Raw genomic sequence first — 27,278 nt, 5'->3', positions numbered from 1 at the left:
GGGCGTACCTCCCACCATCCAAACCCCACGCCCAACCTCGTATCGAATCGTTCTTACACCTCCACTAGAGAACATCTTTCATAAGCGTCATTCATGCGCTATTAGGCGTTGATAAGAAATTGCAATTTCATCCCTACAAAATCTCTGCGATGAAATCGAAATTGTATTGCAATTTAATGCGATAAAATCGCAATTTATCGCGATCAATTGCCGTCGATGAAATCGCGATTTTAATGCAATTTAATGCGATGAAATCGCAATTTATCACGATTTTTTATCCGATAATATTATAATAAGCCGACGTCGATAAAATCACGATACATTCTCCGATTAAATCGTAATTTATCGCGATCACTGCTACTTTGGTTACGACGATTAGAATAAAACTTTGTATACAAATGCATTTCAGCTGTCCACTGCCTGGCCATCAGCGATGATGATGTCACTATCATTAGATGGGCAGACAGTGAATGGCCAAATCGTGTCTAGATACAAAGTTTTATTTTGTTGCACGTTAGTGAACATTTTTTAGAAAATTTTAACTGCTTGATGATGCAATGGTTGAGAACAGAAAGTATTTGTTATTTAAGTATCTCCATAATATTAAAAGAAAATAATGGCATACTGAAAAAAGAAGTATTAGTTGCCTTCACTGAAGACATGTGAGATTTTTGACTGGACTGCATTTTGCATTAAGGAACTACTACTTCTAGTTCATTCATAAAAGCACCTTTCTGTATGTCCTACAGACCTATATGTTTAATTAATACACTTGCCAAAATCTTCGAACGAATCATTGCCAATAGATTGGAAAAATCCCTCAATTTTGATGTAAGACAACATGGATTTAGAAAAGGCAAATCTACCCTAACGGCTATGGAATCAGTAAAAAGAATCTATGATTACCATATGCGTAAATCTAGAAGCAAAAGAGGATTACTATGCTTGGTCTCTTTGGACATAAAAAATGCTTTTAATAGCATAAACTGGATCGATTTTATCACTACTCTTTGCAAAAGAAATGTACCATCATATCTAGTTAAAATATTAAAATCATATCTTTCCGATAGGTTTCTGGTCTTTCCAAATTTCAAAATTAAACTCAACTCAGGCGGCGCTCAGGGTAGTATCCTAGGCCCTCTCATATTCTTAATTATCTTTGATGAAATTGTTAGAATTAGATTCAATCAAGGAACTGATAAAAACGTGTACGCAGATGATACGCTTCTGGCTTTTGAAGTTGAAGATAAGAAAGCTCTGCTCTCAGAAACAGAGAAAACATCAAAAAGATTAAAAAAGAATCTTAGAAAGAAAAAACTATTCATGGAAGAAAGCAAAACAGAAGCTATCATTTTAGACGGCAAAAAAGAAGATGCTAAAGCCAATATTAAAGTTGATGAGACTTTAATTGAATCGAGCGAGATTATGAAATATCTTGGCTTTTATATTACAAAAAACTTAAACTTTTATAAGCATCTTGAAATAACTTGCCAGAAACTTAACAAAACCGCTAGTCATTATCGTCAAATTCTACCCAACACTTTTGGCCCTTCTTTCTACAAACGCAAAATTATTTTTCAAGCACTGCTTTCTATAATCTTTTACGGAATAACAATTTGGATCACAGCCCTTCAATGGAAAAAGACCACTAACCTATTAGAAACTTCTATTCGTCCTCTTAAAAGGACTTTGATTTGCGGATATAGATCGGTGTCTAACTTTGCCCAAGATGTCATCTCCGGGGTTCCCCCAATTGATCTATTGATTGAATTAAAATTCAGAATTGCCAAAAAAGAGGATAGATCGGTAGTTGACTCAGATATTAGAGGGAAGTGGAGAACAAGATGGAAAGATGAAACTGGAAACAAGTGGATCAAAACAGTTATTAAGGATTTAGATGCCTGGCTAGATAGAGACCACGGATTTCCGGATTACTATGTTACACAATTTATTTCAGGTCATGGTTCCTTTGGCTATTACTTGGAAAAAAGAAAAATCATTGACTCACCCCTTTGTTTCTGTGGCCAGATTGACACCCCTGCACATGCATTTTTTGACTGTTTTGTAAATAAGGATAACTTAAAGAAATTAGAAAACGAAGTTAATAATAAGATTACAAAAGACAATTTATTAGAAGTAATGTTAACAAATAAGGAATTTTGGCATAAGGGATATAATTATATAAAAAATATTTTAGATAATAAGAATAAATACTATAAAGATATGACTAATAATTTACAAAGCAAATTTCTCCCCGACGTAGTGTCCTCCGACGGTCCCGGGGCTTCTTCCTCGGGACTACCGTAAACGCCTCTATTTATGTGTGACTTTTATACCCATTTATAATGTAAATTTAATTAATATTTAGACTATATCGTATACACTTCCAATCAGGGCGATGGATATATCTTTGATATTTGCCGTCCTTTTATTGTATATTAAGTAATTAAATAGTTAATTAAGCCTATATAATTTTGTAATACTTATCCTATGTTATATACTTATATTATGTAATACATGTAATATCTAAATACGATAATAAAGATAGAAGGGGAATGTCCCAGATATAAAAAAAAAAAAAAAAAAAAAAAAAAAAAACCTTTCTGTATGGGTAAACTAATCACATATACGTTGTTTCTAAAATGAGCCAGAAATAGTACAAAGTCCCTTATTTCAAAATACAGTCCAACTCTCCTGCAGATTGACTTCTTTTATGTTATGCAATTCTTCCTTGAAGCAATTTATGCAAAACAGTGCATTTGCATGGAAACTTTAGGAAAAACCCATTATCTCCTTCAGACTAAAGTTATAGCATTCAAGGCACGCAATGAGTTCAAAGCGTGCTCCCAAGGCTAGTGACCAAATTCAGCACTGGGAATCTATGTAAAGGAAATAAAACAGGCCCAGCAATGGAAGCGCAGAGGTCGGGGCTGCAAGTCCCTCACAAATTGTTCACTACTTTGGTATCGGACATTGTGCGCCTTAACTGCCGCACCTTTGGTCACGTCCTTTTATCTCATAGTAATTAATTAGAAGCAGCTTGAAAGACTTTTTCTCGATAGCATCCTCTATGCATAAAATGAACTTGTCTTCAAAATAGAATGGAACTTATAGCCCTCTATGTTTGTTCTATTGTCAAGTAATTTTCTGATTTCCATTTTTTAGGCACCTTCTGATTTGTAATGTAGCTCAACTTCAGTTGCTCATTATATTAAATTGAAAGAAAAAAGAAACAGATCAACAAAGCTTGAGCATTAAATTTTGCGTGATTCAGCCTTCAATTTCCAATCCTAAATGCTATATTATAGGTACCACTTGTGCTGATAGGTTTTTTCTAAAAATAATCATCTCTTCTTTTTTAATTAATGCATTTAATTTATTTGTTTATTTATTCATTTATTTATTAAAAAAATAAACAGGCGTGAGCCTATACAATCAAAATTTGCCAGGAAAATACAATAGAAAATACAAATATAGCTAAAGCAATTCCGTGCCTACCCGCATACAGTTCAATCTCCAATACAACTCATTTCAATATCTTTGTCTTTTTTTTTTTTAAGCTTTCTCCTAAGAATGCCACTAGCTCACCTCTTATTTTTCAAATGTCTCTCTACAAATAATTCTTTCAAAATATGTAATCTATGCACCTTCATATCTCTTTTTTTGTATTTAAATTTAATTTATTCTCTCTTTTTTCTTTTTTTCTAACGCTAAACAGAAATATGTGACTCTACAAGAAGAACACTTTCAGCTCCAAACTCAATTTCGAGATTTGGAAAGAACTTTAGAGGAAGTAGGAGCTCAACTCAGCATGTCAAAGTTGCAAATTGAAGATCTGAAGGAAAGTGCCAGTCAGGCCCGCAGTGATGCTCAGTGGGTAGATGACAAGCAAGCGTCAAAATGTCATGCATGTGCTAGAGAATTTACCTTAGCTCGCAGAAAAGTAAGACTTTATATCAGTATCAGAATTTTACCCATTAAACTAACTTGAAAATAGCAGCGGGCAAAAAACTAAAACTTAAATATTTAGAAACACCTACATGCACAGTGAAATCTCGCTAACTTGATCGGTTAAAGCTCAAAGGACCAGGCTGAATTTTAACTTCAGTGGTATTTTGAGTTCATTGTTTGATGCTTGTGTAATTTTGTAATAAAATTTACGTTTAAATAGGAAAAGTGCTCTAGACTACCATAAAAGCGACTTTAGTTTTTCTGAACATTTTGCTTCATTTTTTACTCAAAATTTAAAATTTCGGAAGCACAGCATTTCATTATGTCCAACCTAGTTGAAATGAACGAAAGCAAAGCGGATAAACAATGGTGGTCGCATTTCGTGCCCTCAGGACGTCAAACGGTATCAGGTACATGAGCCGGTCGAGGCCCGGGGGGGGGGGAGGGGCGGCTCAACCTCGAAATGCGTGGCAAAACCTGTACCCTCCTGACGTCACAACGCTTCAAGATGGCAGCCAAAATCGAAATGCGACCACCATTCTTAATCCGCCTTGGAACAAAAGATTCTTTTGTTTGAAATAATTTATTCCTGAGTGAATTCTTGGACTGATTTCATCTTCAGAAGCATCAAAATGTTCCATAAACACAGAAATAACAGTAAGCAAAGATTATGATGATATGGTTTGCATCCACTTTGCACAATTTTATTGCTGTATTTACATTTTGTTTTTTTTCTTTCGCAGATCAACTCAATCTGAAAGTGCTTATGATTTAAATCAATTTGTAAAAAACATTTTTAATTTGTCCTTAAGAACTTGTGTTCATGCTCAAAATCATTTTTGCTTTGTTTTTCAGCATCATTGCCGTAACTGCGGAGAGATTTTTTGCAACGCGTGCTCAGACAATACGATGCCAATGCCATCCTCGGCAAAACCTGAGCGTGTGTGTGATACCTGCCATTTAATGTTAATGAATCGATACTCTGTTGTTTCCTAACATTTGACTCCATAATCTGCATCCTTGTTTGTACAAGCCAACTTTATCTGCTGCGGTGCTCTGTTTGAAGGTGATCAGCACTCGCGATGTATGTTAAAGTTTGTCAACTCATATGTGATATTAAAAAGTTTTTACAAAAGTATTATTTTAAGTAAGTCTGAGGAACAGCATTCCCTATTACTCGTTCAGATATTGGCTCTTCTCAAAACACACTTAGCAATCTTAAAAATGAATCAATTAGGGTACCTTTTGACTCAGGTCTTTTGTGATTAAGTAGAATTTTATTGTATTTTGACGTGATGGTTTCAATTCTCAACGTACAAAAGATACTCATCACTACAATCATTAAAAAATATGTTTGAGTTCTTGTCTTTGCTCCTGCCAATTAAGATGCCTTGCATCCTGCTCTTGAAATTTGAGTTGCCTTCCTTAATAATTTCATACTGCACATTGAATGAATTTTATCCTCTTATGATGATCAAGCAACATTTAAGAAAAATCCTAATCTAAACCAGCAAGAGCCAACATTTTCGCCGTAATTATATTTTACAGTTACCTTTACTTAATTAGAACGTATACCATCCAGGAAATTTTGTCTTCATGAAGTAGCAGACCTGATCAAGAAGAGAAAAATCAAGCATAGATATTTTGCCCAAAAATATTTCTCTATAAAAAGAGGTAGAAAAATTTAGCTAGAAGAAATTACAAGAAAGGCTAAAATAGATCCTGTTCAACCTAGATTTTGGTGACCAGTATGTTAAATGGTCTTCTTGTCCAAAAATTCAAGTTTTTTTTTTTTTTTTTAAATTTTTTTTATTATTTTCACAGTTCCCAAAAGTTTAATTCTTTCAATATTCATAACATTTTGTCGCTCTTTTGATGTGAACCTATCTTCATTTCCGTGTGAGCTCTGTAAGGCATAGAGTTAAACTGACAACAGGGCTCAGGTGAAAATTGAGGTACGCCTTTACGTTAGTGGGGCGACGATTTAAGCTGTCCTCCAACCAGTAGCTAGATTAAGTTGAACGGATAGTACTTACCAACTCTTTAAAGACCTCTATGTTTTTTACTTCAAATGCAAATTAACTACAGGCTCACCCACAGGCAAAAGTGGCTGTTAAATGGACCGCGTTTAACAGAAAGGAACCAAGCCACATCAGCTATTGCCAATTTTAACTGGGAAATTTAATTTATTACGAGAAAACGTTTGTGCGGATTCGTTTGAAAATGTTGAGAAATTTGCTTTGTACTATGAAGAAAATTCACTGAAATTTGCACAAAAATCCGCACAACTGTTTTCACGTAAAAAATTAAATTAGCCAATTAAATTTGGCAATAGCTGATGTGGCTTGGTTCCTTTCTGCTTAACGCGGTCCAAATGTTGTAGTGTCTCATACAGTCTACTCAACAGTCTTGAGTGTACACTATTTTAGAACGCAGAGGTTAAACCAATTGACCACTGGATCAGTTACAAATTCAAGCGTTCTTACATATGTTTTTGCTTCAAAATTCTACGTTGAACACGATTGGCTCAAAAACCTTGGACCGGCGAAAAATCGGACATGACTCAATCGGCATGGAGCTTTCTCCAAGCTGGAAAATTGATTCATCGTAACTCGTCATGGTAAAAAAAAGCGAGAGGGGAAGAACTCAGTGTGAACAGAATTCATTCCCTCACAAACTCCCAACCAAACAATAATGTTTTCGTGAGGCAAAAACGAAGAATTTGAATTTTCCACTACATAACATGAAAAACCATAGTTTACTTGAATCGAATCGCACAATTCAATGGTTTTGACAGGCCTCTCAAGAAGTAATTGTTTTTTCCCCACCTTGTGTTGTTCAAGGTGTAAACAATGTTCGATAGCTGAGACAAAGTGCTGACATTGAGGTTGTTGTATACAGGCCGGGACCGGTCATATGGAACTATTGGGGCTTTTCCCGGTGGACAGGTCTATCGTAGGGCAGGTCTGTCAGGAGAAAAAGAGAAAAATGTAAAGAAAGAGAGAAACAGAGAAGAGTATGTAGGAAAAATGTGTGAAAATTTAATTTTTGGGCGGGGAACACCTCTAACAATTGTGGGGATGGCCGTGCTTCTTGAGAAAGCTGCTGGATTGTCGGAACTTGACCTCTTAAAATTTGAGACCTCAAATTTTTCTTATATTTTCCTTTTTTTCCTCCTCCTCTCTCCTTAAATTCACACATCATGCCTGGATCTAGAGACAGCATGTATGAGATGAAATGGGGGCTGTGGGGGTGATGAAACTCCTGGGGCAACGGAAGCTTAAAGTTCGGTCACACGCCCCAGTGGTTAAAGTTGTGTGCCTATGTTATGTTCAAATTTTTATGGCTTTGGGGGGGGGGGGGGGGGGAAGAGGGTCACAAATGCTTTTAGCATAAATGTAGGTATAATTATACACAGAATCCAGCACAATTTAAAGCTTTGAAAGCATTCTCGACAAGAGCTCAGATTAGAAGACATTATCGTATTTCGGGTTTAAAGGGCAATTTTTTATGATTTATCGGACCAGCCCGGCACTGGTTGTTTATTCATATTGCAAAGACTGGCACAGTAATGTTCAGTGTGCGATTTAACTTAAGAAGATCATGGTTTTTTTTTAAGTGGAAAGCTTTATTGAAAAACGTTGAAGATTTATTAAAAAAGTGTTAATATTTTCAATAGGAATTACTCTCAGTAATTTCTTCTACACAAATCGTATTTCACAAGAAGTTTTGATGAAGAACATATCTACAGTGAAAGTCTGCAATCACATAACTCGGTTTGCGACGTCGCAGACTTCCTGTCATACTTTATTTTTTAAACGGAAAACTACTCAACGGTAATTCTTTAAAACTTCCGTGATTTTTCTTCCATGTGCGAGGAAAATTCTGCAAAAACTTCAAGGAATCATGTCCATTTGTTCTCCTTAGAAAAAATAACATAGTTGCGGAGATTTTCAGACACCGCAAACGAGTTATGTGATTGCCGACTTGCACCGTCGATATAGCATAATGCTTCAATTCGCACCTTGTCAACTGGTTCATTGTAATGTTCACTGCTTGCTTTGCAAAAGCTGTCATCAATAAATATTTTTTTACATTGCTCTCATGCAATTGCAATCTATTGTTTTGTTTTTCAATCAGAGCAGATAGGGAGGCTATTTTTCTCTGTACTCTTTTTTGATTATAATTATAAAGTGCATTTATTCCTGACCAAAGTAATGACTGTTTTGAATCTTAATCTCATTTAATTTTTTAATTATTTTGAACCATGTGTTTCAGAGATATTACTTGCATAAGTTTTAGTGCAGTTGTTAAAGCTTAGAATATTTTAGCTTTTATTTTATTTTTCTTTACTGAAAAATGATTACCAATGTGGAATCATATTTTGTTGTAATAAACATTTATAAATAATTGTGTTTGTCCCCTTTTCACTTGCTAACCTTCATTTCAATTTTGACACTCATAAATTAGTTCATCTTTAACGTTTCACCTATGAGCTCAAACATTCTTAACCTTTTTCCGTTATTTAATACAGACTATAAATTGAATCTCGATCAAATCTAATTTTTCTCTCAGTTTAGGTGGCTAATAGTTAGATGTTTCGCATGAATGAATGTGTAGCTGAATCCCTTGAAACACTAAGCAGTCAGGGACTCTATGGTCTTAATGGAAGTTTCATCAAAAGGCAACACGAAATCATCATCTGAAATTTTTCCAAAATGACGGCCGGTTAAAGGCATGTTGGTTTTTTTCCGATGGATTTATGCCAAGGTAACTTGAGAGGTAAGACGTAATTAAAGTAACAGTGAGCATAAGGATTCACCTAGGTACAGTAAAACCTGTAAGTTGCTGTTTTGTGTCAAGAAAAAGAAAATCAAGAAGTCAGGTTCAAGTTTTAGACAAAAAATAACTTTTATTCTTCTTTAATTAGGAACCTGCAAAGCTTTGCTGGTTCAGGATGCTAGGTGCCTATACACACTTTACAATCATTTTTACACAGTAACAGTACATCAGAATCATGACGTACCAGCTATTTTAGTTCAGGTTCAAGAGCAAAAATATTACAAAATGTGGTTTTTACAAAGGTTCTACTTTCATTATAGTTTATAACAAAAAAATAGAATAAAATATAAAAAAAAATTACTCAGACAAAAACTTTAAAGGACACTCTACTTTTTTGCATTGGTAGCTATTAACTATCACGTCATAAATGTTATTCTGTAGGAATAACATCTCTAATACTTTCTTCCTCTTAAATCATAAGATTGGAAAAGGTCTTTTGAGAAGTAGGTGCCCAAAAATATGGTAGCTATCTCATCTATTGTTGGGTTTAAAACTTACGGCAGGGCACCAATACAATGGATTTAATAAAGATGAAAAAATAACTATCTCTGAAGTAATAGAAAATATTAAATTTTCATTACGTAAACTATAATTAATGGGACAAAGTAATTTTGTATGAAGCATTGATCTGTTTCTAGAAGTAATTAATTTCTAGCAGCAATTCTTCAGAGACTTCTCTCAGATAGGTACCTGGGTTTTGACAAATGATTAATTCAAATGATATTCAAGAGAGTGCAACATAAATTTTTTGGTAAGCTCATCAAACGATTGATTCATGAGATAAACCTCTTGAGAAATTGAAAAACTGATGGTGGGAATAAAAAATGACAATTGAGATTAACATTTAAAAAAAAAAAAAAATATATAAAGAGAGGTGTATCTTGCGTATTTAAAACAAAAAGTTCAAGAAAAATTTTAAAAAAAGAATTACTTTTACATTTACTGAAAGTATCACTCTAAGTAATGCCTCTAAAGAAAGGGACGTCCAAACTCCTGATGCACAAATCCATGATAGTCTCATAAATTACTACACTGAGATTAATTTGGTGGGAGCATTTTTGTGCTATCACTTTTGCAGTTAGATAAGTCACATTCCTTGAAAGGTTTGTTCAAATAATCTTAAGATTCATCCAAGAGGAAAGTTCTATGCAGTAATAATGATTATTGAAGAGAAAATTTTGACAAAACTTAACTTAAGTAAACATGCAATGTCAGTTAAGAGCATGGACGTAAGAGGATGGAAAATTACTAGAGTTCACGAACATTTGACATTCAATTTATCATCAGTGACCATAAGAGGCTGCACTTAACAAAAATTTATCACAATATTTCATACAGTAAAATCAAATAACAAATAAAGTAAAACAAAGAATGGGATAACTAAACTAAACGGAGGAAAAGAAGCTTAGAAACTATTGATTATCAATGATAAAAAGAAAGAAATTGAAAAGGATGATTTTTTGATGAAACCTGCAAGCAGGAAAAATGAAAATCTTGCATTCATTTTGGGGTCCAAAGTCCCATTATTGATTCTGATTGAACGGAACCCATTTAGGCACAATTGTCAGACAATCAAAAGTAAAATTTCGCTTAGATCTACGAGAACTTCGAGCACAGTGAATCGAATTCACTCTGTCGCAAATGCAGACCAACTTACAATGATTATTTTCATCACTTGGTGATTAATACTATAAAAATAAATAATAGGTATGGTTGCAAATAATTCGATAAAACTTTTAATTATTCTAAATTATTTTGGGAGTTGAATCACTCATTCCTATGCAAGACCTCAGAGCTTAATAACCTTTTTGATCAACAAATTCCCCATGTAATGAAAAATAATATTAAATTTTGATTGCAGGAAATGCCTGTTTTTGGCAAAGAAAAGGAAAACTACAAATCGCTTAAAAATGTATCCTAAAACTTGATCATAAAGATTTTGAGAGTAGTATTTCAAAAATTCTGACGAGTCCCGTTGCTACATTGAACAATTTACCATGATAAACGCAGAATTTCTTACACGTTTTCAATCCCTGCTGTAGCCTGCATCTTCTTGAGAGGGCTCTTGGACAATTGGAATTTTGAGATCCTTTCTCAGTTAACAAAAGCTACTTTTAAGCATAGATAATTGAGGTTCGTATGGTTAGAGTGGAATCCTCGAAACAGGAATAATAGCAAGCCTTGGTGATGGATTGTTCATATAGGAGATAATCTGCTGCTTAGCAAAAATAACTTAAATAGTATTTGCTACGAAATTTTTAAAAGTCATTGAATATAAAATATTCATTAGATATTGAAATTTTAGGTCTTTTATTCTCTCTTTGTTAAGAAGGTCGAATCCGTATTTTGCTAACTGTATTTGTTTAATAAAGTTAGGATTGACGACAAAACTCTTGGAACATCCTATGAAGTTATCCTAAGCAGCTTCCAGCTGCAGTCCACATCCTGAGACTTTGGAGGATCCTATTTGGAGCTAATAAGTATGAATCGTTTGCTAAGGACAAACAGACAAAAGAATCGGGTAAAAAGCTCTTAAAGAAAGAAACCTATCAGTAAGTATCAGCGATATGACAAACTACAAGCACAACTATTAATTTGTGGAAAAAAGAGGAATTAATTTAAATAATTCTACTGAATTTAAAAAAGTACCCCACTTTAAAAATTTCTAAACTTTAAAAAAGGAATTTTTGCGAACAAATATCGAATAAAATTTTCATTATAAACAAAATTGGTTTTACAACATAACAAGCAAAATTTCGTAAAAGATAAGAGACCTAAAAAGATTAAAAAAAAATATGAGACTGAACATTCCAAAAATTTAAAGCTCATTATTACTTAATTGAAAGAGTTAAAACTTACACATTATAACATGCTGACGATCATACCAGTTATAATGATACATAACCTGCGATACTTTTTTTTTAAAAAAAACTTTTAAAATGTGTTTTAAAAAGTTTAACTACCGGATTCAATTTTTGCGTCTTCTTCTGATCATGTCACTTAACCTAAACGAATTCAAATATAAACCTTTGATCTGATATCCATCAGTTTTGTTGATTGCAAATTAAGACATGTTCAAACCAAACGAGTGATCTGTTATTTGTTCTTAGTCCAACAAGACATTAAAAACCTAGCACTGGTTTCAAGAATGGCTTCAGGGGAGAGCATGCTGCGGAAATAAGACTCAAGAATCTAAAACAAGTGATCAATTTAGTAAGCTGGATTTGTACCTGGAAGAAAGTATGGGACATTACGATAATTCATAAATTTAAATTCTTTTAGACCGTTTTGGCAAGATATAATTATTCATTGATTTCTTTGATGACTCATCAAATTTGATATAATTTTGGGTTAAAGTTTGATGCCAAAAAAAGGTAAAAATATGTAATTCATTTTATAGAGAGAGATCAACCACGCATGCCACTGAGCGGAATGTGTGAGATAACCAACACAAAATGGAAAATAATTTCTTTGTAAACGCGATTACACTTTGAAGTTGTTAAATTTAGAAAAAATAAACCAAGCAGAATTCCAAAATCTGCATGAATTCTAATAGCTCATTTTACTTGGTGGAGGGTTATGCCAAGTTAAATTAGGTAAAAAAACCTCTATTTTGGCCTGCTTTGGCGTGGAACGACCCTGGAGGAATATTAAGCAAATTTCAATATCATGTTAATTTTTGCCTTCTTCATGTGATGGATGGTACCCATTTTACTTACAATCATCTGGCAGACATAAATAAAAACATTGTGTTGTAAGATTTACAACATACAAATAAACCTCTGAAAAAATCTAAGAGGTGAGAGGACAGAAAAAGGGTGCTCACTTTGCAATCAACAAAATGATATCCAGCCTGTAAGCAAATTTAACTTAGAAAAACTTGGAAATGTTTGACAGCAAACATTCCTTGTCATTATAACACAATGAATTGTTGATTTGTTGAAGACAACTTTCGTGAGAAATTTGATTATCAATCGACAGATTCTGTCCAGTCAATTCTAGCCCAGTCAGGAAGTTCAGTTTGATATGCCCAGCCAGGACCCTGAAAAAATAATTTGAAATAAGAAATAAGGTTAGTGATACCAGCAGGGTAGTGACAATATTATAAGTGAAAAGAAGAACTAAGCTGAATGTTTCCAAGTGGTGCATGACCCCAGCATCTAAGCCATGATAAGGCCATCTAGCTGCTTATTGATGCTGAAACTAGACTTGAACATAATTTGAATTGTTTCTAAATTTTCTCTTGTCTATCGTAAAGTATACTGTAATTATATGTATTTTGGATATTGATAACCGACGTGTGAAACCACGTGCCATCATTGTAGTGTTTTGTAAAGTCTGCTCTTATTTAATCTTTTCAAAGAGGAACAAGCCAACTTAATAGCTAGTAATTTATACAAAATATTCTGATACCAGAGAAAACATATCAAGGAAGTTTTCAAGTCATTACGTTGACTAGTTTTCCACGGAAAAAATAAAGTATGACGGAAAGACTGCAACGTCATAAACGGAGATAAGTTGTTTCACACTTTGGCAATCGATATATGATTTCATGGAAGAATTTTGTATTCTGCTAAAAAGAGGATAAACTATGAAAATATGGGGAGAGAAATTTCATTTTAAAGTCCAGCTGTGAATTTCTTAATCACAAGTCAAACAGGAAACATGTACGTTCAAATTTGTGTACATGTGTAAAGATACTAATAAATTTAAAAAAAAAAAAATCCAAACAGGAGCAAATTAGAAACGCTAAGGATCCACGAAAACACAAAACGGATTGAAACGATTTGGATAGAGAGCAAGGGGAACAAATACAATCTGAGATGCCTTACCCGATATTTCCATGCATGGAGAAACATTACTAGGTCTTGAGGCTTTGGATCTCTATACCTAACTTTGCATTCATAACAATGAGGATCCGTTGTCAATTTTTCTGCATCAAAACTTAAATCCGGTGCTTCATGGCCTGTCTGCGTGGCAACAGTTACTTTTTTTCTTGATATGCTACAGATACCATTATTATTATTAGCATAGAGAGGAATTGAACTAGTAGAAAGGCAGGGAGGTGAAGATGGAGTGACTTCACATGGAGAAGGCTCTCGGCTCAAACCTGGAAAATTTTATTACAAAAAATTGTATGTTGGAATTATAATAGTGAGGTACCTTACATCAAGATGGGTACATGAAAAATTAAAGGAAACAAACAACTTCCCTCCAGAAAATTCGTTTTTGTGAAAGTTGATGAACTGAAGGGCTAGGAAGACAAGGCCCATAAGTGCAGTTTTTGAAAAAGTCGAGATAATCATGAACTCAACTATATATATTCTGTGAAAAATTCACAATTAAAATCCAACTTTAAAGCACCAAAAAGTGAGTTAAAACTTTCTTTCTGCCGTAAGGCTTCATGTAAATTTGAAACTTTCAATACGTATCTCTTGATGTAGCAAAAACTGCTCTTAAGCGCCTTGTGCCTTGTCCTCCAAGCCCCTCAATTATTGCACTAATAGAACGATACATTCATAGACCTACAGTTCTAGATCAAAAGCTTGAGATCAATTTATTAAGGCTCCATAACAAAAACTGTTTTTCTTTTCAATGTTCATTTAAATACCTATGCAGAATTTATGTATTCTCAGGAAAATTATTTCCTGTGAGTTTTGTACTTATTGATAAAAAAGAATGGCACAAGGAACAGGGGGTTTTATTTTTGGGTATACATTACAGAATTCGGTTGTGCAAAGTCTTTTTTTACTCTAAGATTCTCATTTATTTATGTTCTTTAATCAAAGAGTTTAAAAATTTCGATACATTTAAAACTGTGAAAATCAGAATATTTTTGTTTATTTCTATTTTTTCTTCATTGTATTCCTTAATATCTTGGGTTTAATTCCTTATGTGCTTTCTTGTTCTGCTCATTTTGTATTTTCTCTACATTGTTCCTAGGTACCTTTAGATACCTATACTTGATTATTAATATTTTTTTTTCTTTATTAGTGAGAGAGGTAACTACAGAGTATTAATCCTAATTATGCTAGCTATAAATCCTAATTATGCTAGCTGTAAGTCCTGATTATGCTAGCTATAATTATTTTTAATGATGATGAATTCTTACATTTATTGTTCGGAGATCCTAAGTCTTCATCTAACATGGACAGATCGGCATCGACTCCCAGCCAATTCTCAGCATTGTGAATCCGAATGAGATCTCTTACAAGTTCCGAGTCAGTTTTCCCAATCAGGCCTCCACGGCCTTTTAATGGTCCAAAAACTTCATGATTATAGAGTGGATCATTCACGACTGGATACCCTGAAAATGTTCAAACCAACTTCATCATTACTAACACTTTTACATCACAAAATTAGTGCATGACAATCAAAACAATTCATATGAAAACATTTAGGGGGAGCCAAGATACCATTTTAATATCCCTAGTAGCAATGGCCTCTTGAAACATTTTTCAACAACTTTTAAAAGAAACCATTAAAATTTTCGTATTAGGAAACCCTTTTTGACTACTTTCTTTAAGGAACATTTACAAGGTGTCAAATTTAAGTAAACTCTAAGGAATAAAGTGTTTAAAAAACTCTGCAAGTATCACCGTAGTCTTGTAACATTTTCTTCACACATTTTTAGTGTTGAAAAAGTATAATTGATACTTTAAGAGTTTTTTTAACACTTTTTTACTTAAATTTTACCGCTCGTAAATTTTACTTAAAAATAGCCAAAACGGGTTCCCCTTTTTTAAAAGAGTTGTCTTTTTTAAATTTAAGATTTTTTTAATAGTTTTTTCAACAATTGTTGCGACTTCGTGTGTAAAATGGTAAGTAATACCACATGGTACAAGAGCATACAAGAGATGAAGTTTCATTAAAAATAGATGATACAAACCTAAAAATTGAAGATGGACCCTAATTTGATGCATCCGACCAGAGTGAGGGAGACACAATACAACACTTGTGTTTGTGGGTGCATGGTACCCTAACAGTTTGAATGTAGTCGAACAGGTTTTCCCTTTTTCTGATACTTTGCACACACCTATTTTGTAACTGACAACTTCAATTGGTTGATCGCATTCTATCGTTTCACTGGAAAAGCCAAGAGGAACAAAAAATATATTAAAGGAAAATAAGGGGAAAAATAAACTGGAAAAAAATCAGATTAAACTCTTCCCCTTAGAATACTGGTTCAATAAACAAATTAGCCCAAGAAACAAGTAACTGGTAAAACATTTAAACACCTCCGATTAGGACGGTCCACAGACAAAGGAGACTCGGTGCAATAAAAATCAAGATTGAGAAATAAGTACCATTGTTCAGAGAGACGGGCTGTAAGCAGTGTCAGTGCAGGTGTGTTGGCACAAAAAACGCCAAAAACAGTAAAATCAAATTGTACAGATGACGGTTTGAGTTTGCAGTTGTTACAATAATATAATTTTAAAATAAAGCTATTTCAGTTTTTATCTCCCACGTTTTTTGGGACTCAACATACTGCCGAATTAAAATGTAATTGTAAACCTCCCTTTGACATAAAAATGAACTAAACTGCTCAAAACTCGTTTTTGAGTCCTACAAGGAAAATTCAAATTATGATTTTTCAAACCTGTGTGAAAAAAATATTTCTCCTGAAAAATTTTCCTGCGAGAACTGAGATCCTTTTCCCTCAGGAGAGTAAAAAGTTTTAAATTTTAAAAAAAAATATGAAATAGTTCAAAAATTATGCAACATGGTCCTAACTTAGAAAACATTGAATGTCACTGAGGTCGAAAGTTTAAGAAGCTTCTGGAAACTTTCACAACTTGAAATCTCCTTGGAACTGTCTCATGCATAGGAATTACAGTACACATAACGGACTTCTGAGGAAAATTAATCAAGTCACCGCTCTCTCGAGATAAATTTCAAAATTCCTAAGTACCTACAAATAAACGGCATTATGTGAGTAAAAACCAAGAATGAAGGACAAATAGATACGGCTCAACTGCAATCGCCTTCATTCCGTGTCGACGCAACCAGGCACGCAGTCGTGTCGTAACAGGTATCGCTTCGAGAAGAGATACCTATTAAGCAAGAACCTGGGGTCGGATGGTTGTTTTATTTCATCAGGACATTCAAACAAGTGTGGAACTTCAATTCCAAACTGAGAACCGTACTGCTAGTGTTATGCAAATTGCACTTTATAACGGTGCGAGAGAGGTCAAAAGAAATTATCTCCGAGGAGGAAATGTGCTAAAAATACAAACCATGGGAACTGCCCCTCTACTCTGCAAACGTACTCCTTTTGAACTTGTCTGTTTCTAATTTGCTGCTCCATAGTCCTGGCTTTCTTCGGCGTTCGGCCGAACATGAGGAGACCACTGGTTAAACGGTCTAACCGATGGATCGTCCGGAGGTTTTTCAAATTATATTCCTTCGCTAGGATGAACACAACAGTATTGTGCCTGTATCGTCCACATGGGTGAACCTACAACAATATGAACAGAAAATTAGCGACAAAATGTAAAAGAAACCGAAATTTTGCACTTAGAAAGAGACACGAAGACCGGAGCAAACAAGCCGCAATTATAGTATAGGGAGTACGCCTCCTGATCGTTAGGCGGTCCAACCCCTCGAAGCGCTTCGCATTTCAGGCGTTATACGGTACTCTTGTAATTTCATATTGTAGGGTATGATAGAGTATGATTTGGGGGAAAACCAGAGTCCTCCCCTCTGCCAGGCTAGGCAAAAACGCCGTATGGATGAACCAGTGGCGTGGCGGCGTGGCGTGCTTTGCAATATATCGAATGATTTTCCATTTAAACCTATGGAAAAGGATCGATAGACAGAGTGTTCGCGACGAACATCTTAATAATCGATTCTTTACCACAGCTTTAAATGGGGAAATATCGAAAATCGATCATTCACGCCTCGCACTGGTATAAACATTCGAATGTTGCGAAATTCACCCTGATAAAAAATGTGTTTTGGTGGAAGGTTATACATGCGAAATTTTCAGATATTTTAGATTAAATTGCGAACAAAATTTTTTAAAAACTGGAAGAAAAACAATCAAAATTTTCCAAGTATATTCGTTCTAAATCGAGGGAAAGATGGCAACGTCTGATACGGCGTTTTTCCTCAGCATGTCAGCCCTCTGGATGTCATCCAATGGGACGAATTCACCAGAGAGAGCCAAACTACATAAGATGCTGCCTAATTTACTCTCATGTTTTGTTGTTTCAAGCGGAAAAGGAACCATTCGCACTGAAAAAAAATCTCGGTGTATTTACTAAGAAAAGGGTAAAATTACCAAGAATTCAGGGTTCTATTTGATTCCAGTTTTTTCTTGGTAAAATCACCATTTATGGAATTGGTAATCTTACCGAGAAATCTCGGTAAAATTATTGAACTTTCTCGGTAATTTTACGGACTTTGGAAAAACGCCAATATTTTTTATCGACTGTGGTAGAATTACTGAGATAAAATGGCAAAGTTACCGGGAATTGATTACCAATAAAAGTCTTACCTGGAAAAAACAGTAAAAATACCGGTTTTTAGGTAAGCTTACCAGTCTGTCTCGGTAAAATTACCAATAATTGGTAAAAAAAGTGAGAAGGTAAAGGTACCAACAGACCTTGGTAAAAACGCCGAGAATTTTTTTTCAGTGCGAAAACGTGCAAAATCGTTGCGAGGTCAAGAGCCCTCGAGAAATCATTTGCTCGGGTGGAACCATCAAATATATAGAATAACGAATGACGTAATCGCTACATCAGTCTATTCTGCCGTGCTAAGGAAAAACGCCGTATGAACATTCGAGAGTTGCCAAATGTCTCCGGATAAAACATGTATTTTTGCGGGAAGTCGCGCTTATTTTTCCTTGAAATTTCGCGATATTTAAGACTGAATTGCGAACGAAATCGTCTGAAAAATTTACGGAAGAATTATGACGATTTTGCCAGTAAATTCGCTTTTTATCGAAGGAAATTTGGCAACGCCTGAAGGCTCATGCGGGGTTCTTCCTCAGCACGGCAGCATCGGCTTAGGGCGATCGCTCGACAGGGCTACTTCGGCGTCGGGCATGCAAATTATTGAGCAAATTGAACGGAGCGGTAAAATTAATGACCAATTACAGACAACCGTAAATGAGCCAGCTGAGAGTCGGGGGAGGGGAGGGGGCAGGTTCACGAGTACATGCTCAGGGGAGCACTTGTAATTAAATTAAGGGTTGCGCTAAGACCGGAATACAGCTGACCTCCTGTCTCAGTCGCTAACGCGTGGCCGAAGGGGTGTCTATCACCCTAATTGTCACTTGTTTGACACCGTGTCAGGTATTTATGAGGAGGGGTCAAGATTTCGGTCGTCGTGCCATGTGGCATTCCGAGCCGCGACAGCTTCGATGTTCTGTTTGCTCTGTTGTCAATGCTCCACATACCGAGTCACGAGGTTGTGATTTCCGATCAGCGAAAGAAATATGCGCACAAATGCAGTGTTTGCTTTTTCAAGAAAACAAGTTAAAAGCTTCATAATTACTTGGAGCCTTAGGACGGAAAGAGAGTTCAAGCTTACTTTTTGAAGCTTAAACACTTGTATTCAGAAGTGAATTTTTCTCAAAATATATTGGGAGAAAAAAACTTCGTGCGTGGGACCCGAAGTTTAGGTCATATGAATCTCTGAAGTTTTCGGATTGAGCATCTGAACACTTTAGATGTAGCTGTCGAGGTTCGGATCACCTATCTGAAACTTCAGTTCTTAAAAAGGCTTTCAATCTAAAAAGGCAAACATACAGAACTTTCCTAACTTTTCTCTGAAAAATATTTTATCGGGAAAAATGAGGCAACGTTGGAATGATCATACGGCGTCAAATCACAACAGGCGTTAAACGCATATTAGCGCCTGCAAGACTGTAGGAAAACTTCAGGCATTGCGCCAAACTCTGCATGCGGCGCGGTGGTCGAAGTGACACGCTTATTAGCGCCTACAGGACCGCATGGATACTTCTCGCATTGCGCCAAATGCAGTATGCAGTCAGACAGTTGGCGTAAAACGCATACTAGCGCTTACAAGACTGTAGGAATACACCACGCATTGCGCGCTTTAATCGTCGTAATTTCTCGGTGTCAGGTTTACTACCCGCGGTGCGGTGGAAACCATATTCAACACTGAGAAAAAAAACTTCGTGCGTGGGACCCGAAGTGTAGGTCATATGGATCTCAGAAGTTTTCGGATTGAGCATCTGAACACTTTAGATCTAGCTATCGAGGTTCGGATCAAATATCTGAAACATCAGTTCTTACATCTGAAGTACTTCGGTTCTCGCATCCGAAAAACTTTTTTTAATAGTTATACGTGCCATCTATGTGGGTATGTTTAAAATATGTTGAAATATTGTCAGGACAGTCATATTCTGAGTATAATTAAACTATTTTCAAGATAGTTATACTGCCGTCCAGAGGAAAAACAACGTATGAACCTTCGGGCACTGTCCATTTTTTTTACAGAGAGATAATTTTCGGTGAAATCATTATAGATTCCTTCAAATTTTTCATAGAATTTTACTTGCGATTCAATCTAAAATATCTGAAATGTTCGAAGGAAAATAATCCCGACAGAAGAAAAAAAGAAAAGAAAAGAAAAAGGTTAAGTCCGAATGTTCATACGGCACTCTTCCTTTTCATGGCAATATTCTATGGATATTCTTAATGTGTTTTTAAAATAACGCGAAGATATTTTTGGTAATATGTTTAATTTCTCTTAAAACCAGTTTAGACAAATCTTTCAAGATATTCTTTGTAAGACGTTTTACGGACAATACTTTTTAAACATTTTGAAAATATTAAAGCCCAGACCCCAGAAACGAAAAAAAGTAGGTACTTATGACCGATTGGCAACAGAGAACTTGGATTCCTCACGTTAATCTGGTAATTGGTGACAAAGTGAAAAAAAACAAACAAGATTAGCGTATTCATTAAGTGAATTAAATGCGTAGGAACTTAATTCCTACTTGCTAAGCTCTCTCGTAAGTCGTAAGTGTTAGAGAAATTAATATATACGGCTGATTGAGCAATTTAATGCATGTGGTTTCAGTAAAATGCATTTACTTTAAAGCAGTTCTGGCAATTACTTTGGTCATTTACTTCTGTAAAAAAAAAAAAAGGATTACGAGAAAAAGTGACGAGGCGTAAATGATCGATCATAGATATTTCTCCATTTGAAACCATGGTAAAGAATCGATTTCAAGGTGTTCCTTGCGAACAACCTGTTTATCGATCCTTTCCCACAGGTTTAAATGTAAAATCAATCGATATATCGCAAAGCACACCGCGCCACACAGTGGATTGAGTCAATCACATAGGTCGGACATATAATTTTTGACTAAAACTGCAAATTTTGATGTTTATTTTGTCACATCTTAAATTTAAAGGGTTGCCTCCAGAGGAAAATTTCACGAGAAAACCAATGGAACTGCTTTGAAGACCTCAAAATTTTGTATAAACGGAGTTATAAGCTTTTTAAGTTTCCAAATTTTGTCCGACCATTGACTCAATCCACTCTGCGCCGCTGATGAGGAAATAAAGAAAATGGGGTAAAAATCGGGGAAACTTTAGATAGATGCGTCTTTTTGAGAGGGAATTAAACAGGGACGAAAGGAAGTGAAGCTGAGAGTAGAAAGGAAGAGGTAGGAGTTTTCATAAGTTTGAAAATTGTCAAATGGCGGTCGGTAAGCCACTTACAGGAATGGAGGCAGGTTTGTTGACCACCACCACATCTTCGTCCATATGCACTATCGATATAGGGTCAGCCGTCACCGGTACCTCGTGCCTGGAACAATTGCAGCAAATCAAGTCGAAGCTATAGTATAGGCGAAGAAACAAACATAAAAGATGAACCCTACCCCAAGTAGCACTGATCGCGAAAAATAGCGATTTTATCGGTTGATTATTGTATCAGTGGCAATATATTGAGATATTATCGCATTAAAAATTGCGATATATGGCGATTGAATCGCTGCACATCGCAATTTTTGGTTCGATAAAATCGCGATCAATTTTCGTCGATAAAATCGAGATTAAATCACCATTTATCCCGAGTTTCATTTCGAAAATAACGCGATAAATTCGCGATTTTATCCCGAAAAGATCGAGGATAATCCCTCGGACGTTGATGTTGGCGGTTTTAACGCCGATAAAATTGCAATATATCCCGGTTTTTCCATTAAAAAATGCTACTTGGAACTTGGAGGGAAAAAAATCATACCTCGTAGGTGGATACATGGTAGGTGGCCTCGTAGGTGGTTTGCATGCTTCATTCATGCGGATTTTAAATCCATCGTCGTACATATTTTAGGGCTATATTTTAAAGTCACTTTTAACCAAATATCACACGTATAGGCTAGTTCAAAATGAAAGTATTATAAAAAAATTGAAGTGCTGGGTTTGGTTGGAGCACCTCTCGATTGCTGTACTTAAGAATCTCCGCTAGCGTTTCATCTATTATGGTCGAAGTAAATTTATGTAATGCACTGAAACCTCCACTGAGAATTTTTCATGCTTTTACATTTCTCTAAACGAAAAATGTCACGAAATTCACCCGACAGTTTCCTCTCTTATGCATAAATTAGCAAAGAAGATCCTAAAACACCTGGCGTCTTTTTTGTACCCCGCGCTTCAATCAGGCATTGACAGATGTGTTCGCAGGCGGAACAACTGAAGCAAATCAAGCGCCTTGACTATCTGAATACAACTATTCGTGCTCCAGGGATGTCCGTGTTGCATACACTCTAGATTGCAGGCGCTCTGATTTCCTTGGTAGCAAAATCTGATTACAACTCTTCGTGCCTGATGGTCGATGGATGTACGCAGAGACAATATCGATGGTGATCTCGTTTGCTGTATTTTAAAATCTTCGTTCCATTTTATTTATTTAATTTTTTAGGAGAATAAATCTACATCATTCCTTCAAGTTTTCCCAAAATCGTCTTCGCACATGACTGGAAAACACGGTGGTTTTAAAGAGTTGACGTTCAGTAGTTTTCCCAAGTATAAAGAATAGCAGGAAGTCTGCAACATCACAAACCGAGATACGTGCACGGAGAAAAAAAACTCGTGCGTGGGACCCGAAGTTTAGGTCATATGGATCTCTGAAGTTTTCAGATTGAGCATCTGAACACTTTAGGTCTAGCTGCCGAAGTTCGGATCATACATCTGAAACTTCAGTTCTTACATCTGAAGTACTTCAGATGTGAGAACCGAAGTACTTCGGATGTGAGAACCGAAGTACCTCGGATGTGAGAACTGAAGTACTTCAGATGTATGATCTGAACTTCGGCAGCTAGACCTAAAGTGTTCAGATGCTCAATCTGAAAACTTCAGAGATCCATATGACCTAAACTTCGGGTCCCACGCACGAGTTTTTTTTCTCCGTGTGGTTTGGAAGTTTTACCGTCGAAAGGCGAGAATTAAATTCGGAGGTCAACGCTCTTTTCCGTTAAATGATGATTGATGAGCAACTTGTTGAGCAGAAAATCAAGTAAAATTCGCCTTATGATGATGAGTGATGAAGGTGGGGGAGCTTTTTGCCCGCGAATTTTTGCAAATCACGTAGCAATTACTAAAACTACTCGCAACTAAACTCTTCGGTCATTGTGTCGCCCTTCTGACATAAGAGCGTATCTCAATTTTCACGTGAGCCCTGATTGACATATGGACTGCATTTTGCAATTTGGACCTATGAATTCCGGCCCGGTTTAAAAACAACGTATGTGCCATTAGTTTCCCTATGCACATAAGTATTTTTTCAGATGAGCCAGAATTTATAGGTCCAAATTGCAAAATGCAGTCCATATAAACCCATACTTTCTGGGGCTCATCGGAAATCGAGATACACCCTTACGTCAAAGGGCAGGGTTGCATGAATGGGTTGCATAAAAAATATGAAAGATTGAAAATTTCTGTGAAATTTCGCGAGCCTCTTCAATATTTCATATTTGTCAGGGGATTGAGTATACAGCCCGCACTCATACACACAAAAATAGAAGAAAGTCTCAATTTTTACATTTTGCGAAACGTGAAAAGGAACCGGTATTTTGAATATCTTTCATAAATTTCTGAAATTCATGAAATATTTCACGTGAGATTTCAAGACTTCATTTTTCATGAAAAATTGCAGCCCTGTCAAAAGGGCGAGGATCCGGCGAAACTGAGCCTCGACCTCTTAAAGTAACTTGTACACTATACGGAAAGAAAGCAGTGCGCGGTTTCAGTGGCGTGGCGTGAATTGCAATACATCGATTGTTATGCCATTTAAACCTATGGTAAAGAATCAATTTTTAAGGTGTTCGCTGCGAACACCCAGTTTATCGATCCTTTCCCATAGGTTTAAATGGCATAACAATCGATATATCGCAATTCACGCCACGCCACTGCGCGGTTTCTGCAATATATCATCCTTGCCTTTGAATGATTAACTTCCATCATCCGTCACCCCGTTTCCCATTTTTCGCGCGTCTGTGAATGATATAGACGTATCTCTCCCAAACGGAACTATGTGCATTCAGACATGAGCCCTGAGACCCATAAGAATATATGCATAACAGGGCTCACGTCATAATGCACGTGGTTCTGTTTGATAAAAATACGTCCGTATATATGGGATCCGGGTCATTTATTAAAGAGAACATGGTCATTTTCAAATGAGCCCCAGAATGATAATGATCCCGAGTATTTCGGGGCTCATGACGGACAGAATGACCGGCTCAGTTGTCAGTTTCGTCATCGGTGACACCGTGCCGGGTCCCGTTTCGATTCAAATCATTCACAGGGAGGACTCTGTCCACTTTTCGGATCGCTTTTCAGGATCTGCGCATGAAAATTAAATTGATTACGTCCCAAACGGATACATTAATTACGCCATCGGGAAGCTGCTAATGACGAGAAATTTCATTCCGCCCCGATCATTACTCGTCCCCCTCCCCCTCCCCCTCCCCCGGACAATCATCAACTGTCAAAACCCTCCCGTATTCGATACCTCCGAAAGCCCGTGTTCGTTGCACATAACAATTCTGGTAGCGAAAGACTTGTACTCAGGATGGCTGCGATTAGAACTGGAGTTTAGTGAATTCTTCAGGTTTTCCTGATCAATTTTGGAAAAAAATATCTGCATGGAAAAAAAGTTGAAAAGAGCTTTTTTTAAAATAAAAATTGAAACAAAATTCTCTTCGATTTAAATAAACAAAATTTGAGGTAAGGATTCGTTTTTAATGCGAAGAAACATTCCTGAGTAAAAGACATTTGTTTTATGATTCAGGTGAAATTTTCTCAGTTCAAAAGAATACAATTTTGACATATAGGACAAAATTGATATTCTTCGAATTCGAAAAAATCATTTTAAAAAAATATCTTTACGCCAAAAAGATGTCTATAAACAAAGAGACTTTTGATTTGACCTAAGAGAATATCTTGTAAAGGTCTCACGGCTCCACACCTTTTCAGTCTTTTCTTCTTTCAGAGCCAATGATAAAAAAAGCCGAAAATACGAACTGATATGGTTTAAATTAAGCACTTCTACAATTTATAATGGATATTTGCTTGCGTTTTTAACTTCCTGAGAGGAACTCAGTCTTCACTCCTCAATGATACCTGGACGTCCCGATAAATACAAGTGGAAGGTACGCGTCTTAAACCACGAATGAAGAAGCCGCAGGTAGCGACGGAGAGGACACAAAATTAAATACATCGAAGCGGGATGCGTTTTCTCCACGATAGAAAAGCATAAAAAGAGCGAAAAAGGGGACAGGTCACTTGGTGGGTAGTTTACCCCCGTCGACCGCGCGTCATTTCCGGATGAAATAAACGGAAACAGCGATGAAACACATAGTATACGTCTCCGTTTGAAGTTTTCCGCTGCCGCACAGTGGATCGAGTCAATTAGAGAGGTCGGACATGAAATATTTGACAAAAACTGCGAATTTTGATGTTTATTTTGTCAAATTTTAAATTTCAAGGGGTGCTTTCAGAAAAAAATTTCAAGAGGAAACCAATGGAACCACTTTCAGAGCCTTAAAGTTTTGTACAATCGGAGTTATAAGCGTTCGAAGTTTCCAAATTTTGTCCGACCTCTCCTATGGACTCGATCCGCTGTGCGCCGGACGCGGACGCGAACGGGAAACTCGCGCCGGAATTTCGAGTCGCGTCTTTTTCGCGGCTGCCATTTTTCCAATTACTCTCTTCTCTACCGATGCTGATACGACGCACACTGCGACCGAAACATCTGACACGGTGCAGAAACTTTAAACGCTCTTATCTCCGTCAGTAAAAACCCTAGAAATTTGAAATTTATCCCGTTGGTTGCCTCGTCGAATATCTTTCGAAAAACACTCCTTTTAATGTATAATTCGACGAAAAACCAAACGATTTTAGTCATAAGTTTCACGTCCAATCTCTCTCGACGGTTCACCACTGTGCGCCACACGGGCAGGGACACATTCTTCTCGACTAATGCGTGGTCGGGGAATCTTGTATTCACAACTTTGAGTTGAGAACCCACATGAGGCTTCGCGGCAAGTTTCTCTCAAGGAACTTTTATTCCACCTCGAGTTTTTAAAAAAAGAGGAAAATGTTGCATGTGTACCTATTTCCTCCCACATTTGCACTAGCGACTAATGATCACAAAGCTGTTAAATCGTACGCATCCTCTGAAAATTAGGATTGAGGTATTCAAGCGCTAAGGAAATATTTAGTGCAATATAATGCGCTTAAAACAGTCGAAATACATCGAACAGGCTGGTATTGAGCACCTATTCTGCCGTGCTAAAGAAAAACGCCGTATGAACCTTCAACCGTTACAAAATCTCCCTCAATAAATCATGAATTTTGGGGAAAATTTAAAAATATTTTTCTGCGAATTTTTCGGAGGGTTTCGCTCATAATTTGATTATGTAGCATCGCATCCATGATATTGGACTCCATGCTCACCCTTGATATACTTGCCTGCTCATCTCGTCCAAGATCTTGGACTCCATGCTCATCGCTAAACTTCTCACTTCTTTGCTTTAGCATGGAGTCCAATAGCAAGCAGACCTTTCTTAGTTTTAAAGCTCATAATGATAGAAAATCGTATACTTCTCTTGTCTGATCTAACTTGAACTGACCTAACCAACCTAACCTAACCAAACCTAACTTAGCTTAACCTAACCAATGCACAACTTTTTACGAAAACACATCTTTTTCGTCTTTATTCCACAAAAATTGTCTTAATAAATAATTGGACCATATGCTCATGTGTTGTCAGAGAATAGCTGCATCCCACAACTTTGGACGCTATGCTTACTTCGATTTTTCTACAAAATTATCTCTCATTAAAGTGAGCATGGAGTCCAAGATCTTGGACGTGATGAGCAACCGAACATTATATGGGTGATCATGGAGTCCAATATCATGGACGCGATGCTACATTACCCATAATTTGACCTAACGTGCCTGAAAATTTCAAAGAAAAATATTCATAAAGTTCTTCAA

General features: G+C 36.2%; 2 protein-coding genes across 3 annotated transcripts in view; one reads left to right on the top strand and one right to left on the bottom strand.

Annotated features, from left to right (window-relative positions):
• The window catches only part of LOC140225768 (RUN and FYVE domain-containing protein 2-like), a 28,455-nt gene extending 20,094 nt beyond the window's left edge, over positions 1-8,361 (top strand). For both annotated transcript variants that reach the window (XM_072305672.1, XM_072305673.1), the window contains exons 11-12: positions 3,719-3,943; positions 4,807-8,361. In XM_072305672.1, the coding sequence (XP_072161773.1) occupies positions 3,719-3,943; positions 4,807-4,947 (366 nt within the window). In that variant the 3' untranslated portion in view covers positions 4,948-8,361. The remainder of the gene's footprint in view (positions 1-3,718; positions 3,944-4,806) is intronic.
• Positions 8,362-8,837: 476 nt separating this feature from the next.
• Positions 8,838-27,278, bottom strand: part of LOC140225769 (pseudouridylate synthase RPUSD2-like) — a gene marked incomplete at its 5' end in the record, with an annotated part of 36,821 nt that continues 18,380 nt past the window's right edge. Inside the window, 6 exon segments of the mRNA XM_072305674.1 lie at positions 8,838-12,835; positions 13,626-13,903; positions 14,906-15,100; positions 15,683-15,879; positions 17,031-17,251; positions 21,498-21,585. Of these exon segments, the coding sequence (XP_072161775.1) occupies positions 12,764-12,835; positions 13,626-13,903; positions 14,906-15,100; positions 15,683-15,879; positions 17,031-17,251; positions 21,498-21,585 (1,051 nt within the window).

This window comes from Bemisia tabaci, unplaced genomic scaffold, assembly GCF_918797505.1.
Source record: "Bemisia tabaci unplaced genomic scaffold, PGI_BMITA_v3".
NCBI lineage: Eukaryota > Metazoa > Arthropoda > Insecta > Hemiptera > Aleyrodidae > Bemisia > Bemisia tabaci.
This window is presented reverse-complemented; position numbering and strand designations above follow the sequence as displayed.